Source organism: Enhydra lutris, unplaced genomic scaffold, assembly GCF_002288905.1.
Source record: "Enhydra lutris kenyoni isolate GAN:26980312 unplaced genomic scaffold, ASM228890v2 scaffoldscaffold39, whole genome shotgun sequence".
NCBI lineage: Eukaryota > Metazoa > Chordata > Mammalia > Carnivora > Mustelidae > Enhydra > Enhydra lutris.
Window position 1 is genome coordinate 28,251,873 of NW_019154123.1, and position 15,768 is coordinate 28,267,640.

The 15,768-nt window shown below is 44.9% G+C and overlaps 1 protein-coding gene across 1 annotated transcript; it reads right to left on the bottom strand.

The window, feature by feature from the left end:
• Positions 1-3,024: 3,024 nt before the first annotated feature.
• Positions 3,025-7,478, bottom strand: LOC111155182 (transmembrane 4 L six family member 19). The gene is made up of 3 exons (XM_022515277.1): positions 7,278-7,478; positions 3,459-3,628; positions 3,025-3,205 (listed from the first exon to the last, which is right to left on the bottom strand). Exons 1-3 carry the CDS (start codon positions 7,476-7,478, stop codon positions 3,025-3,027), a joined length of 552 nt encoding a protein of 183 aa, XP_022370985.1.
• Between the last annotated feature and the right edge of the window lie 8,290 nt (positions 7,479-15,768).

The window sequence follows — 15,768 nt, forward strand, 5'->3', positions numbered from 1 at the left end:
AACTAGCCTGGCACAGAAATCCAATGTCTCCTAGGGGAAGATAGCGTTTTACTCCTTGCTGTTTCACCAGCCTTAAGAAATCATACTCGTAATATGCAGATTTTCTCTCCCCTTTCATGGTTTCTTCAGTTAGATTTCTCTCGTTCTATCTACTACAGTCCAACTAAAACCACAGAAGATCAGATGTGTAATTTAATTCAATAAAAATTTTATTATTCCATCCATGCTAGGGGCTAGCGATACAAAAGTGAATAAAACCCAGGCCTTGCCCTAAAAAGTGAACAGATTGGGCTGGGGAGCAATGGGCTAAATAGAGTGCCAGCTGCTATAACAGAAAGCTGAAGGACAACCTATTCCCAAGATGGGCTTACTTTTCTTTTTTTAAAGATTGTATTTATTTGAGAGAAAGAGAACAAGAGAGAGCATGATGGGGGGACAGTCATAGGGAGTGGGACTCATCCTGGGACTGGATCCTGGGACTGGATCCTGGGACTGAATCCTGGGACTTCAGGATCATAACCTGAGCCGAAAGCAGTTGCTAAACCAACTGAGCCACCCAGGCGCCCCAAGGGCATATTTTTCTCCAGCAGGAAATAAGCAAGGCAACGTCCTCCTCATTCCATGATGATATTCCAGAAGGCATATACAAGGTAACGGACAGACGACTTTTTTTCTTAACAAAATGTTAACAGTGTCCTGATGAACAGATTAACTTAAGCCCCTCTGCCCTAAACCTGGTTGGAAGCCAAGCCAAGACCTCAATGTGGCTTTCTTTTTTTTTTTTTTTTTTAATTTTATTTATTTATTTGACAGACAGAGATCACAAGTAGGCAGAGAGACAGGCAGAGAGAGAGGAAGGGAAGCAGGCTCCTGGCCAAGCAGAGAGCCCCATGCGGGGCTCGATCCCAGGAACCTGGGATCATGACCTGAGCTGAAGGCAGAGGCTTTAACCCACTGAGCCACCCAGGCACCCCTCAATGTGCCTTTCATTTGAAGAGAAAAAAAAACAGGGTGAAAGCCCATTCTGACTGTGAGGTAGTCCTGGGATGAAGGCAGAAGGAAGGGGATGCAGGTGTCCTCTGGAATCCCACAGAGGGCAGTGAACAGGCAGGTGTGGAGGACTATGGAGCCCATAGTGGAATGAACACAGAACTCCCTCTGCATTCCCCTCCCCATCCCTGGTTTCCTCTCCTTTCCCCTTCCCTCCTCCCCCCGGTAACAGAGGAATTCCTGTATTCTGGAGGCATCTGGTGCTTCAGCTCCTCCCTGACCTGGGGACCATGGAGGGGATACAACAGCAACTGGGCCCACGCTTTCCCTTCCTGGCTTTGTCTCCTCTGTGGCTCCAGAGCCCATGGTTCCCTAACTCATTCCCTGGACCTGTCCACTACCTCTTCTCTTGCCAGTGCCCATCTTCCTATTTCTTCCCAGGCTGCCTGCTTCATCCTGTTCCCTGCCCATCAGAATTTCCTGGCAGATCTCCTTCACCCCACTCCTGACTCTACTCACCATTCAGCACTAGCTCCTGACCAAGATCTTGAAGTGCAACAAAGAGAGGTGCTCTGTTCTCCACGTCCCATATGAGAAACCACTGTGGCACCACAGTTCTCCATCCCATGTGTCCCCTCCATGCCTCAGAGTGTGCTGTTTCCTCTGCTGGGGAATCCCTTCCTCCCCTCTTCGCTGGGCGGTTTCAAGAACAAGCTCAGACGCAAGGGGTGCCTTCCTTGATCTCTCACAGACCCTCTTCTTGGAGTTTCGCTCTTCCTTTGAACTCTCTCTGTGTCCTGTTGACCTCTAACATGGCCCTTACCATAGGATATTTAAATTGTTTATAGATGTGTTTGTTCCTCTACCCTGATCATGAGCTCTTCAAGGACAAGGCAGGGTCCTAGGTCAAGGACTATGCCTCAGTCATCTTTAGATCCACTGTGCACACAACAGTATACAGTGGAAACTCCAGTGTACAGCACTTACTGAACCGCACCGAACACTGAGAAGAAAATATTGGTGAATTAATCAGCTTAGGCTGCCATAACAAAATAGTACTGATTGAATGGGCTGAGACCACATGCATTTATTTTTCTAATAAATCAGACTTGAAGTTCCAACATGAAGATACCAATAAGGCTGGCTTCTATTGAGGGCCCTCTCCTTGGCTTGCAGGTGGCCACCTTCTGGTTGTGTCCTCACAGGGCCTCTTCTACTGTGCTTGTGTGTAAAGAGAGATCTGGTATCTCATCCCCTTCTTGTAAGGATTAGGGTCCTACCTTTATGACCTCATTTAACCTTAATTACCTTCTTAAAGGTTCTATCTACAAATATAGTCACATTGGGGCTTAGGGCTTCCACCTATGAGATTTGAGGACACACAATTCCATCCATAACAACTGGTGAACTTGAATTTAAAAGATAAGAGCTCAGGTGCTGACTTTACCCAAACCCAGGTGAGTGCTTTTAGGCAGCAAGTCCCTTATGCTCTAGGAACCTCAACTTCCATATCTGTGACATGTGGCCAGTTTTATGGAGTTGTTAAGAGGCTGAAATGAGACCACAGCTGGAGAACATTTGATGAACTGTAAATTCCTGCACACTAATAATGACCTAATTATTCCTTCTACTGATATATCATCTTGCAGTTTACAATGTGATTTAAAATGCATATATCAGGGCGCCTGGGTGGCTCAGTGGGTTAAGCCGCTGCCTTCGGCTCGGGTCATGGTTTCAGGGTCCTGGGATCTAGTCCCACATCGGGCTCTCTGCTCAGCAGGGATCCTGCTTCCCTCTCTCTCTCTCTGCCTGCCTCTCTGTCTACTTGTGATCTCTCTCTGTCAAATAAATAAATAAAAATCTTTAAAAAAATAAAAAAAAATGCATATATCACTCAACATGCATGCAAGGAATCATTGCCATTATTACCACTACAGGAATACCCAAAAGGAAAGTTTGTTTATAATCCATTCTGCAGAAGAGATTCAAGGTCTGTTCTGAGGAAAACTCTCATGCGTGAAAGGACATTACCTATCACTTGTCACAGAGGCTGCAGAAAAGACCCAGGAAGCTGTTGAAAAAATGAATGACCACCAAGAGAATCTGGAGGAGGCTGATGCATAGAAGCATGGAGAAGAAGGACACGTGCCAAATGACAGCTTTAGAAGGCTCCAGGCACACAGAGTTCCAGAGGGAGTCGTCATACAAATAATTCCTATCCAAAAAAAAAGGAGACCAGGGGTTGAGGAATAAGTAAGAAAAGCCAAGTAAGCAACTCAATAGAAACCTGGCCCCTTTTCCCCCCAGCCACGGTCCTAGGCCTAGATTTCTGAGGGTGACATTTGCTGTGTTGGCAAAATGCTGAGCATCAGAGATGGGAGATGCTAGAACGTGTGGCCACGAGGAGTTTGTAGTCCGTCTGTGTGTCTCTCTGAAAAGATTGAAAACTCAAGTCTCCGTCCATTTACCTGTTATGCAAGTCTTGGAATGGGTAACCATATTTCCAATCTTGTGTCTGATTGAAGGATGAGGCATCAAACATGCAAAATGGACCATCTTTCAGGGCTACTCCAGAAGTGATAAAGCAAATCAAGGCTCCAAGAATAGCCAGGCTACCGGACAGCAGAGCAATGAACATCTGTAGATGGAGGGAAGAAGCCATGAGGTGAGATGGGGTCATGACCAGGTGATGGGGTGATCTGGACAAGCCTAACTTCTCCAGCACTCAGGCTTTCCCTGTCATATCATGTGGGGATAATGCCCCTGGCAGCTTCTTTAAAGGACACCCAAGGCAGGGCGGCTGATGAGGGGCCGGTGGGCAGAGCCAGGAAGTGGTGGGAAAGAAAGCACTGAGAAGGCGGGAAGCAGTGGCACTTGGACCTGAGTCTCCCTGACCCAGGGAAGCTCCCTCCAGAGCTTCTCAACAGGTTGGCTTCAAAAAGTTTTACACTCAGGGGCCACTGGGTGGCTCAGTTGGTTACTGACTCTTGATTTCAGCTCAGGTCATGGTCTCAGTGTCGTGAGATGGAGCCCCATGTCAGGCTCCACACTGGGCATGGAGTCTGCTTAATATTCTCCCTTTCCCTCCACCCTCACCCCCACCAACGCATGCTCGAGTGCATGCTCTCTTTCTCTCTCTCTCTCAAATAAATAAACTTTAAAAAAAAGTTTTACATAGCCTCTGGGTAGAAGGGTTAGATGGTCATTGCATGCCCATTTCTTTTTTACTATTTAAAAAAAATTTTTTTTTAAGATTTTATTTATTTGAGAGAGCACAAGCAGAGAGAGCACCAGGCACAGGGAGAGGGAGAAGTAGGCTCCCCGCTGAGCAAGAAGCAGGATTCGGGAGTCGATCCCAGGAGCCTGGGATCATGACCTGAGCAGAAGGCAGACACTTAACTGACTGAGCTACCCAGGTGCCCTGCATGCCTATTTCTGACTCTTTTAAGGGAAAGCTGTATTCTTTTTTTTTTTTTTTTTTTTAAAGATTTTATTTATTTATTTGACAGAGAGATCACAAGCAGGCAGAGAGGCAGGCAGAGAGAGGAGGAAGCAGGCTCCCTGCTGAGCAGAGAGCCCGATGCAGGGCTCGATCCCGGGACTCTGAGATCATGACCCGAGCCGAAGGCAGCGGCTTAACCCACTGAGCCACCCAGGCGCCCCGGGAAAGCTGTATTCTTAACAGTTCCCAGCAACTAATGCCAATTCCACTCTTTCTTACATCAAGCATGAAGGAAACAAGGGAAGAAAGAGGGAAGGAGGTAGGAAAGAAGGGAGGGAGGGGGACAGGGACAGAGAGGAACTTCAGTCAGCTTGGAACAGACCCCTGTTCTCTCACTGCACTTAGTCTGTGCACTTCCCTCCCTGAAGATAACAATGAGTTCACTTCCTAGGCAGGAGTCCAGCTTGGTTTTAAATTGGCTTCTTTCTCAGACTACTAGGTTGTTTTCTCCCTTCAAAAGAATGCGTATTTTAAAAATTTAAATAAAACATATGCACAGTTTTTATATAGAATCATGGAGGCCTCTTCCCACAATGTCAAGCTGGTTTAGAGCTTGGGAGGGCCAACGAAATGCTCAAGATGGGGTCCTGGCCCCGGCAGCATCACATCACCTGAAAACTTGCTAGAAATGCACAACTTCCCACTTCACCCCACCTTCTGAACCAGAAAAGTTGGGGCTGGAGCACCTGGGTGGCTCAATCAGTTAAGCATCCAACTCTCACTTTCAGCTCAGGTCATCATCTCAGGGCTGTAAGATCCAGCCCTGCATGAGGCTCTGCACTGGGTGTGGAGCCTGCTTGGGAGTCTCTCTCTCCCTGTCTCTCTGCTACTTCCCCACCTTTAAAAATAAATAAATAAATAAATAAATAAATATAGTCAACTCTCCTGTCTCTCCAACCTTCTCCTTTCCTCAGACAATATAGCTTTAAAAAGAAAGAAAGAGAGAGAGAGAGGGAAGGAAGGGAGGGAGGAAGGGAGGAAAGAAGGAAGGAAGGAAAATAAATAAATCTGGGGCGTGGGGCGAACAATCTGTTTTAACAAACCCTACAGGGATTCTGATACACACACAAGTCTGAGAACCACTCACTCACCGAGGGGAAAACCAGAGGAGACTGAGAGAAGATACTGAATGAAGTGCATGGGTATTTATATTTAATTCTTTAATATATAATTCTGAATCAGTGGGGTTCCCAATATGTGGGATGCAGATACCAAAGTAGGCGGTAGAGTTACTGTAAGGAGGCCACAAATTCATATGTCTGAGACTGAATAAGTAACATATCTTATACTTACATGTACCGAAATTTTTCAAGTATATATAAATGTTGCTGTAACTGATAAGTGCAAATTTATTCTGGGCCCAAGTTTAATTTTCTGTAAAATGGAGGGCTTAGGCTAGAATCTAGTCATTAAATGATTTCTGGAAACCTTCTAATTCTAAGAAAAATTAAACAAAATAACCAGGAAATTTCCTTCCTTCCTTCCTTCCTTCCTTCCTTCCTTCCTTCCTTCCTTCCTTTCTTTTCTATCTTTCTCCTTTTTTTCTTTCTTCTCTCTCTCCCTCTCTTTCTTTCTTTCTAGTAGACTCCACACCCAACATGGGGCTTGAACTCACGACCCAGAGATTGAGTGCATGCTCTACCCACTGAGCCAGCCAGGTGCCCCAGGAAATTTTTTATCAGTGACACATGACTATAGAACACTTAATTCATGTCCATTTTGTTCAATAGGCTAAAAATCATAGCTAATAGACATGTTTGGCTCAATAAACACTCCCTTAACTTGAGACTGTTCATGCCCATTTTATAGATGAAGATCCGAGGCTCAGAAAGATTAAGGAACTTGCCCAATGGCTTAGGTTTACTAAGGAGTACAGTCAGGACCTGACTTCAAGCCCCAAAACTGAAGTTGCCTCTTTACCACTCTGCCTGTAGAGTAATGGAGTGTGGGAACATTCTAGGTATTAGAAGAGTAGAACCTGGTGCTTACACTTCGGCAGGGCCCACTCTTACTGAAGCAGCCATATCTCCAGCCCATGAAGGAGATGAGGGTAGCTGCAGTGAGTACCTAGGAGAGGAGAGAAGAATGGTAAGAAGAGATTGGGTTGATTACTATTGAAATAGATCATTTGGGCACCTCACATGGTTTTGATAATCCTATCTTTCCCAGGGGGTTTGGCTTTGACTGTCAGGACCCAGTTGGATTACTAGCCTGATCTGACTCTCTGGATGGCAATATTTATACCCAGCCGTCTAGTCCCAAGCCAAAGTTCAGCAACAAGTCTTCCTAGAGTCTCCTATTCCTTGGAATTGCTATAGACCCAAGACAAGCTTGCTAGATCAAGCATTTTTTTTTTTTTTAAGATTTTATCTTTAAGGGGCACCTGGGAGGCTCAGTTGGTTAAGCAGCTGCCTTGGGCTCAGGTCATGATTCCAGGGTCCTGGGATTGAGTCCCACATCAGGCTCCCTGTTCAGTGGGGAATCTGCTTCTCCCTCTCCCTCTGCCTGCTGCTCTGCTTACTTGTGCTCTCTCTCTCTCTGTCAAATAAATAAATAAAATCTTTTTAAAAAAGATTTTATCTTTAAGTAATCTCTATGCCCAATGTGGGGTTCAAACTCACAACCCTGAGATCAAGAGTCACATGCTCTACCCACTGAGTCAGGCAGGCACCCTCAAGACCAAGCATTCTTGCAAACAAAACAAAACACTGCTGTCCTGCCACCTCCCTGCTCCACCCTGAGGGGTATTTGGGGAGTTCACACCCAAGAAACTCCAAACACTTACCATGAGTCCTCCTCCCCAGAGCCCAGAGCCCAGCATGGCATGCCTGCCAATAAGGCCCCTCAACAAGTAGGTCACATCCCAGTTAGGGAAGAGGAGCACCAAGTTGGCTCCAGCAGCAAACAGGGCAGTAGTCCCGAGGCTCAGCCCCAGGATGCGGGAGCAGGTCCGTGAGCATGCCATCGCATCAGGAGAGGACAGCATCCTGGAACCAATGGATGGAGAATCATGGTAGCTCTGTTGCTGGAAGCATCAGGAAGGGGAACATGGATAGCAAGGGTAGGGTAGGGGGAACAGACCACAGATACTGTCACCTCCCTGGGTCAGATCAAGAAAAGCCAAAGAACTTGCTTAAAAATTTTGCCTTTTATAAACAGTCTCTAATGGATAGAATTCAATTGCCCTATTTTCTGCCAACCCCCATTCATCCCATCATATTTTGCTTGTACCTCTATACAGCCAGTGATTATTTCTATCTGGGACAGGAAAAAATGTTTAAAGGTGTCATCCTCTCTCTTTAAAAGGTGTCATTTTGGGGGGCACCTGGGTGGCTCAGTGGGTTAAAGCCTCTGCCTTCAGCTCAGGTCATGATCTCAGGGTCCTGGGATTGAGTTCCACATCGGGCTCTCTGCTCCGCAGGGAGCCTGCTTCCCCCTCTCCGCCTGACTCTCTACCTACTTGTGATCTCTCTCCCTCTCAAATAAATAAAGCCTTTAAAAAAAAATAAGAAAAAAGAAAGAAAAAAGAAAGAAACAAAAGCCATACAGAGAGGAAAGAAAGAAGTAAGGTAACATGATTATGTATGTAGAAAATCCAAAGGAATATATCAAAAAGTTACTAGAAGTAGTAAGTGAGTTTAGCAAGTTACAGAATAAAATATCTATATACAAAGATTCTATTGTATTTCTATTTTATAAGCAATGATAAATTGCAAAATTAAAAAAAAAAACACAATATTTAGGGCCACCGGGGTGCTAGTTGGTTAAGCATCTGCCTTTGGCTTTGGTCATGATCCTGGAGTCCTGGGATTGGGCCCAGCATTCAGCTCCCCGCTCAGTGGGGAGTCTGCTTCTCCCTCTGCCCCCACCCCTCTTGTGCTCTCTTTCTCTTGCTCTCAAATAAATGAATTAAATCTTTAAAAAATAAAAATTAGAAAACAATGAATAGCATAAGAATAGAAAATACTCATGGATAGGGGCACCTGGGTGGCTCAATTGTGAAGCATCTGCCTTCGGCTCAGGTCATGATCCCAGGGTCCTGGGATCAAGCCCCTCATCGGGTTCCCTGCTCAGTGGGGAGCCTGCTCCTCCCTCTCCAGCTCCCGCATGGTTGTATTCCCTCTCTTGCTATCTCTCTCTGTCATAAATAAATAAAATCTTTTTAAAAAATTTATGGGTAAATTTAACAAAATATGTGCAAAACTTGTACAGTAAAAATAACAAAATATTGTTGAGAAGAATTAAAGACCTAAATAAATGGAGAGATATACCACATTCATGGATCAAAAGATTTACTATCATTAACATGTCAGTTCTCTCTAAATTGTTGTGTGGGTTCAATACAATCTCAGTCAAAATCCTAGCAGTGTTTTGTTGTAGAAATTAACAAACTGGATCTAAATTTATATGGAAATACAAAAGTCCTAGATTAGCCAAAATACTTTGGAAAAAGAACAAAGTTGGAAGATTTACACCATGTGATTTCAAGAAAATTATAAAATTACAGTAAAGTTATAAAAAGTAAAGTGCTAGCATATAAAAACATACAGACCACTAGAACAGCCTAGAGAATTCAGAAATAGACATACACATATGAGCAAATGATTTTTGAAAAAAATATTATTTCAATGAGAAAAGGATAGTCTCAAACAGTGCCAGAACAATCTATATGCAAAACAAAAAAATACATACCATGACTATTACTGCAAACCATATTCAATAATTAGTTAGAAATGAACCATAGGTCTAAACTTACTAAATTTCTAGAAGAAAGCAAAGGAAAAAGCATTGAGATCTTTTAATTTTTTTAAGATTTTATTTTTAAGTAATCCCTACATCTAACATGGGGCTCAAGCCCACAACCCTGAGATCAAGAGTCAGATGTTCCACAGACTGAGCTAACCAGGTGCTCCTGGGATCTTGAGTTAGGTGATTTATTAGATAAAAGACAAAAGGCACAACCCATAAAAAGATAAACTATTTCAAAATTAATTTGCTCTTCAAAAGACACCATGGCTCAGTCAGTTAAGCGTCCAACTCTTGATTTTGGCTCAGGTCATGATCTCAGGGTTGCAGGATCAAGCCCGACATCTGGCTCCAAGCGGGGCATGGAGCCTGCTTAAGATTCTCTCTCTGTCTCTCCCTCTCAAAAACAAACAAAACAAAACAAAAGAACACCATGAAGGAAACCACAGACTGAGAAAATACTCACAACATAAATTTTGCAAATAGGTATATGAATGTGAATGCATACACATCTGATAACAGACTTGTAACTGGACTATGTGAAGAACTCTTAAAACTCTTTTAGACAAACAGCTTGATTTTAAAAATGGGGAAAAAGATTTAAACAGATACCTCATTGCATCTCACAAAAGATATATGAATGATAGCTAAGAATATGAAAAGATCAGTATCTGGGTGGCTCGCTCAGTGGGTTAAAACCTCTGCCTTCGGCTCAGGTCATGATCCCAGGGTCCTGGGGACAAGTCCTGAATCAGGCTCTCTGCTCAGCAGGGAGCCTCCTTTCTCCTCTCTCTCTGCCTGCCTCCCTGCCTACTTGTAATTTCTCTCTGTGTGTGAAATAAATAAAATCTTTAAAAAAAATTGATAAGATGGGACGCCTGGGTGGCTCAGTTGGTTAAGCAGCTGCCTTCGGCTCAGGTCATGATCCCAGCGTCCTGGGATCGAGTCCCACATCGGGCTCCTTGCTCATCAGGGAGCCTGCTTCTCCCTCTGCCTGCCATTCTGTCTGCCTGTGCTTGCTCTCTCTCCCTCTCTCTCTCTGACAAATAAATAAATAAAATCTTAAAAAAAAATTAAAAAAATTGATAAGATGCTCAACATCATTAACATAAGGAACCGCAGATTAAAACTAAAATAAGATCCTACTACACATCCACCAGAATTGTTTCAATTCAAAAGTTGGCCTCTACCGAGCGTTGGTGAAGATGTGCCATAACCCAAACGCTCACAGGTAGCTAGTGAGAATACAAATGGTACAAGCCATCTTTGTAAATTAGCTTAGCAGTTTCTTATGAAGTTAAACATTTACTTACCAAATGATCAGGTATTTCCACTTCTAAATATTTATCCAAAAGAAATGAAAGCACACGTCCACACAAAGATTAGGACTTGAATACCCATAGCAGCTTTATTCGTAATAACTACAAATAAGAAATATGGAAACGACCTAAGTGTCCACCAGAAGATAAACGGATAAACAAAATATGGCATATACACACAATGGAATATTATTAATCCATAAAAAGGAAAGAAGTTGTGAAACACGCCACGACATGCATGAACCCTGAGAGCATGATGCTGAATAAATTAAGCCAGACACTGAAGGACAAATACTGTGTGATTTCACTTCTGTGAAATATCCAGAGTAGGTGCCTTCACAGATACAGAAAGTAGCTTAGTAGCCGCCAGGGTCCATGGATAGGGATATGGGGAGTTACTGTTTAATGGTTACAGAGTTTCTGTTTGGGGTGATGAAAGAATTTTGGGAATAGATAGTGGTGATGGTTACACAGCATTTTGAGTGCGTTTAATGCTACTACATTGGACACTTTAAAATGGTTAAAATAACAAATTTAATGATGTACACATTTTACCATGACAGAAAAATGAATTAAAAAAATAAGAAATAACTCAAACGTTCATCAATAAGTGAATAGATAAATTGTGGCCTATTCATGCGAATGAGTACCTCCAGGGGGCGCGCAAACAGACTGAGCTACTGGTAGACGAAACCACATGCATGAATCTGAAAAGCCTATGCTAAGTAAGCTACGGAAGCCAGAGAAAAACCACTACAGAAACAATCATACAGACTACTCACTGTACATTCTGTTTGTGTAAAGTTCTAGAAAAGGCAAGACTAGTGACAGGAAGCAGATCAGTGGCTGCCAGGGGCAGGGAATGGGAGAGGGGATTCATATAAGGACATTAGGAAACTTGCGGAGGTGATGGAAATGTGTTCTGTATCTAGATTCTGGTAGTGAATACACTACTGTGTGACAAAGCTCACCAAGCTGGGCTCTGAGAATTGGTCAGTTGTGTTTCAATTACATATCGATGAAATGGGTTGAAAAATGAAATGTCTCCTTTAGGTGAGTTGTAAAATGGCTCTGCCGCACATTTATCTATAGCCATTTCTCCTTTTTACATTTTTACTGATATGTGAACTTCTTGTCGTTTTACTTTTCTTTTTCTTTTTTTCTTTTTAAAAAAAATTATTGGGGCACCTGGGTGGCTCAGTGGGTTAAAGCCTCTGCCCTTAGCTCAGGTCATGATCGCAGGGTCCTGGAACCGAGCCCCACCACATCAGGCTCTCTGCTCAGCAGGGAGCCTGCTTCCCCCACTCCCCACCCCTCCGCCCCGCCTGCCTCTGCCTACTTGTGATCTCTCTCTCTCTCTGTCAAATAAATTAAAAAATATATATTTATTTATCTATTTATTTGTTTTCTTGTCGTTTTTCTAAATGTGAATTACAGTAGGACTGGTGATATTTGGGTAGACTTGTGTCAATACGGATCTGAAGAAAATCAGTGCCTTGACATCCCTGAGAAGTTGACTGTCGCTGCTTCAAGTCAGGTAAGTCTGTCTGACCTAAGACTCTTGACACTCCCCTCCCAACACATTACTTCATCCATAATCAGAAAATATGTGTGAACCAGACCCCCCATCTCTCTTTTACACATACATGTGTAATACAATATTTCAGAGTTTAAAGAATTAAACACAGTGTATATATTTGTACTTAGAAGCTGTATGGGAAAATTAACTCCCATGTAAATGCAACCAGCTTACAAAATAGGTCATTACCGCTAATATTACTGAAGCCCCTACATGTGCCTATCAATCCTACTATTTTCCTGGATTCTTTCTGAAAATGACTATCCTTCATTTTTATTTTTATCATACCTCTTTAAAAACAGTTTTACAACTTAAGAACTCGATTTTAAAAAAATATTTTATTTATTTATTTGACAGACAGAGATCACAAGCAGGCAGAGAGGCAGGCAGGGTGGGGGGAGCGGGCTCCCCGCCCAGCAGAGAGCCCAACGCGGGGCTCGATCCCAGGACCCCAAGACCATGACCAGAGCCAAAGGCAGAGGCTTTAACCCACTGAGCCACCCAGGCGCCCCAAGAACTCAATTTTTAGAAACCAAAATTTGATTAGTCTAGCGTTGTCCATTTGTCTTGTAAAGAGACTGGTGCCAGACACAGCATTGAGCGGGCCTTTGGGGTGGTGGCGCGCTCCCACACCCTGCCCCATCCCCATCCTCCACAGCCTTTGGTGATCTTTGCTTCCTCCACGCTCACCTCCTGCAACTCCTCCCAACGGAGAACTTCCTGCTGCAGTTGCTAATATTTTACTTTGGAGAGGTCCTTCACTGGGTGCCCTCTCCATAGGTTATTTGCTCTCTAAGCCATTTTTCTCACAGTGAATAAAAGAACTTGCCCCCGATGAAAGTAAGTTCAGGCCTCCAGGACAGGGGGGCATGCACTGGGGGAGTAGGGGAAGGAAATGAATTAATAGTGACCCTTACCCCAGGGATACAAGGAGGCTAGAGGGAATAGTGGGGACCAGGAATCAGGAGGGATGCTGTGTTTCTCCCCAGAGTCCTCTCCCAGCTGGCCCACTACAGGAGGCCTCTTTTCCTGAACTATTAGCTGCTTGGTCCTGGTTCTCTGGCCTTCAGGGGGATGAATAGGTCCTGCTGTCATGAGACAGAGCACCTGTAGGAAAACAATCCTCCCCACAGTCTGCCCACTAACCTTTGCGATATAAGTGCATGTCTGGGCAGCCTCCCTTCCCTGACTGTCCCATCATCGAGTGCAGGGCTCTCGATGTGTCTCTGTGTTGGAGCAAATCAACCAATCAAGAATGTTAGCAAGTAAACGACTTTAACCTTTTTATCAGTCCCAAATGACTGATATTTTCTCAGGGGCCCAAGTAAGGACCTGTGCGCAGTTGGGCTTTCAAAGAAGGGCTGTACTCAGCCTTCGGCTCGGGTCATGATCCCAGGGTCCTGGGATCGAGCCCCACATCAGGCTCTCTGCTCCGCGGGGAGCCTGCTTTCTCCTCTCTCTCTCTGCCTGCCTCTCTGCCTACTTGTGATCTCTGTCAAGTAAATAAATAAAATCTTTAAACAAAACAAAACAAAACAAAGAAGGGCTGTAGACAGGCTGGGGGAGTTTTGTTCAGGAGTGCCTTTGGCCACCTTCACATCATCCCACCTCTGAGCAAGGCCTATCTAGAAGTAGATAATCAAAACAAATCCCCCCCCACCCCAACAATCTCTTCTATGGAAATTTTTCCATCAGGAAAGAGTTTTATAAGGGAAACTAAAAAATATAATCACACAGAGGGAAAATTAAGAAGTTGAGCATGGGGGTGCCTGGGTGGCTCAGTTGGTTAAGCGCCTGTCTTCGGCTCATGTCATGATCCCAGGGTCCTGGGATCAAGCCCCATATGGGGCTCCCTGCTCAGTGGGGAGCTTCCCGCTTGTGTTCCCTCTCTCACTGTGCCTCTCTGTCATGAATAAATAAAATCTTTAAAAGAAGAAGAAAGAGGAGGAGGAAGAGGGGAAGAAGTTGTTGAGCATGGCCTTTGGGATGAGTGGAACTCAGAGAATCCTGACTCTTCCCTGATCTCCTGCTAAAGCACTTTGCCACGTGCTGCTCCCACTGATTCAAACTGGTTTGCATTTCACTTCCTCTCCTGCCTTTGTTCCGCAAGAAATCACAACATTCTGAGAAACGCTTCCACAAATGTAGCCAGGAGATTAGCCTAGAGGTTGGCTAATTTGATCTCTGAAGTGATAAGTAGGTTAGTAAGGTAAAACCTTAAGATTGGGCTTCAGGGGAGGCCCTGTTCTGACCTGAGATCCTGGCTGGGTGCCCAAGTCCTCGGCCAGATGACTAGGCAACAATAGGAGTGATCAGCTAAGTCATGTGGAGGAAGAGACTGCAAATTCTTTGTGTGTCCCTCTATACCTCACCCATCACCTAGACAGCCTTTTCTTTCTTCCCTTCGTCAGTCAATATCAATTAAGTGTAAGTGACGGCTTTCTGCCAGTCCCCATGCCAGGAGCTGGAGACAACATTGGTGAATCAGAGACAGTGTCTTTTCTTGAGGAGCTGAAAGCCTAATGGGGCCACTGACAAGGCACCCAAGCGCTGAGCAGTGGTGTCCCACTGAAGGGGGTCACGGAAGCACACCAAGGATCCCCTGATCTTGTCCGGCGGAAGACTTGCTGACCAAGCTCAAACTTTACTGACAACAAAGCATAAATTACACAGGCAAAGCTGGGGAGGGAAAGTATTCTAAGCAAGTGAAGAAGCCCAAAGGTGACCGACAGAGGCAAAGCGAAGGTACAGAATTTGCCTGAAGCCACGCAACTGGTTGGAGGCAGAGACTGGCCTCATGTGAGTTGCAAGTCGGCACTCTCAGCTGTTAGGCCCTGCTGTGCCCTTGGCCCTCTGCTCACTGGGCCTCTGGTCTCTGCTTACCTGCATCCAAGGGCAGGACTGAGGATGGGGGAGGAGGAAGCTGGAGAAGGGCCCAGTCTTCAGAGTAGGCCTGTGCTCCTGCAGCCCCACCGGGACTCCCGCAGGGCCAGTTTCAGGAACTCTCCAAGACGGCAGGGAGCCTCGGGGTATATGTAGAGGGCAGCTGGGGGAGTGAGCGTGTGAGGCTGTGTGTGCCCCCACACCACTGCCCACAGGCCTCCACTGAGGGAGTTTTTCTCTTCTTGGAGAGCCCTCTCCTGATGACCCAACCTCTGCTCATTTTCATGTGACCCTAAGGAAGGAACCAGGAGACATGGCCTCGTGAGCTAAAATGTCTCAGTGAGTCAGACAAGCACCCGTGAGAAATACCTTATCTGCCCTTCTTTCCTGAAGCAGCAACACTTTTTCACACACAAGCGGCCCTTATCTGTTCTGCGCATTGCAGAATTGGGGCTCTCTGGAAAACCAGCCCTGAGCAGACCAGCCACCATTTTTTCCTTATCGCCCTCCGTACCTTGCTCTTAGCTGACTGGATGTATGGCCTGGTTTCCTCTGCTAGCCTTCTAACTTTTTTGTTCAAGGCCCAGGCCACCGTCATCTTGTGCCAGTCACACCAGAGTGCTGAGCATTTTGTGGTGTCCTCTGTATGGGAGATCTCTGACCCGCTTCTAACAAGTTCTTATTTAAGATCCAGTTCAATCATCCCTGGGGAAGTCTTCCCTGATTTCTTCACTCAGAGTTAAGCACTA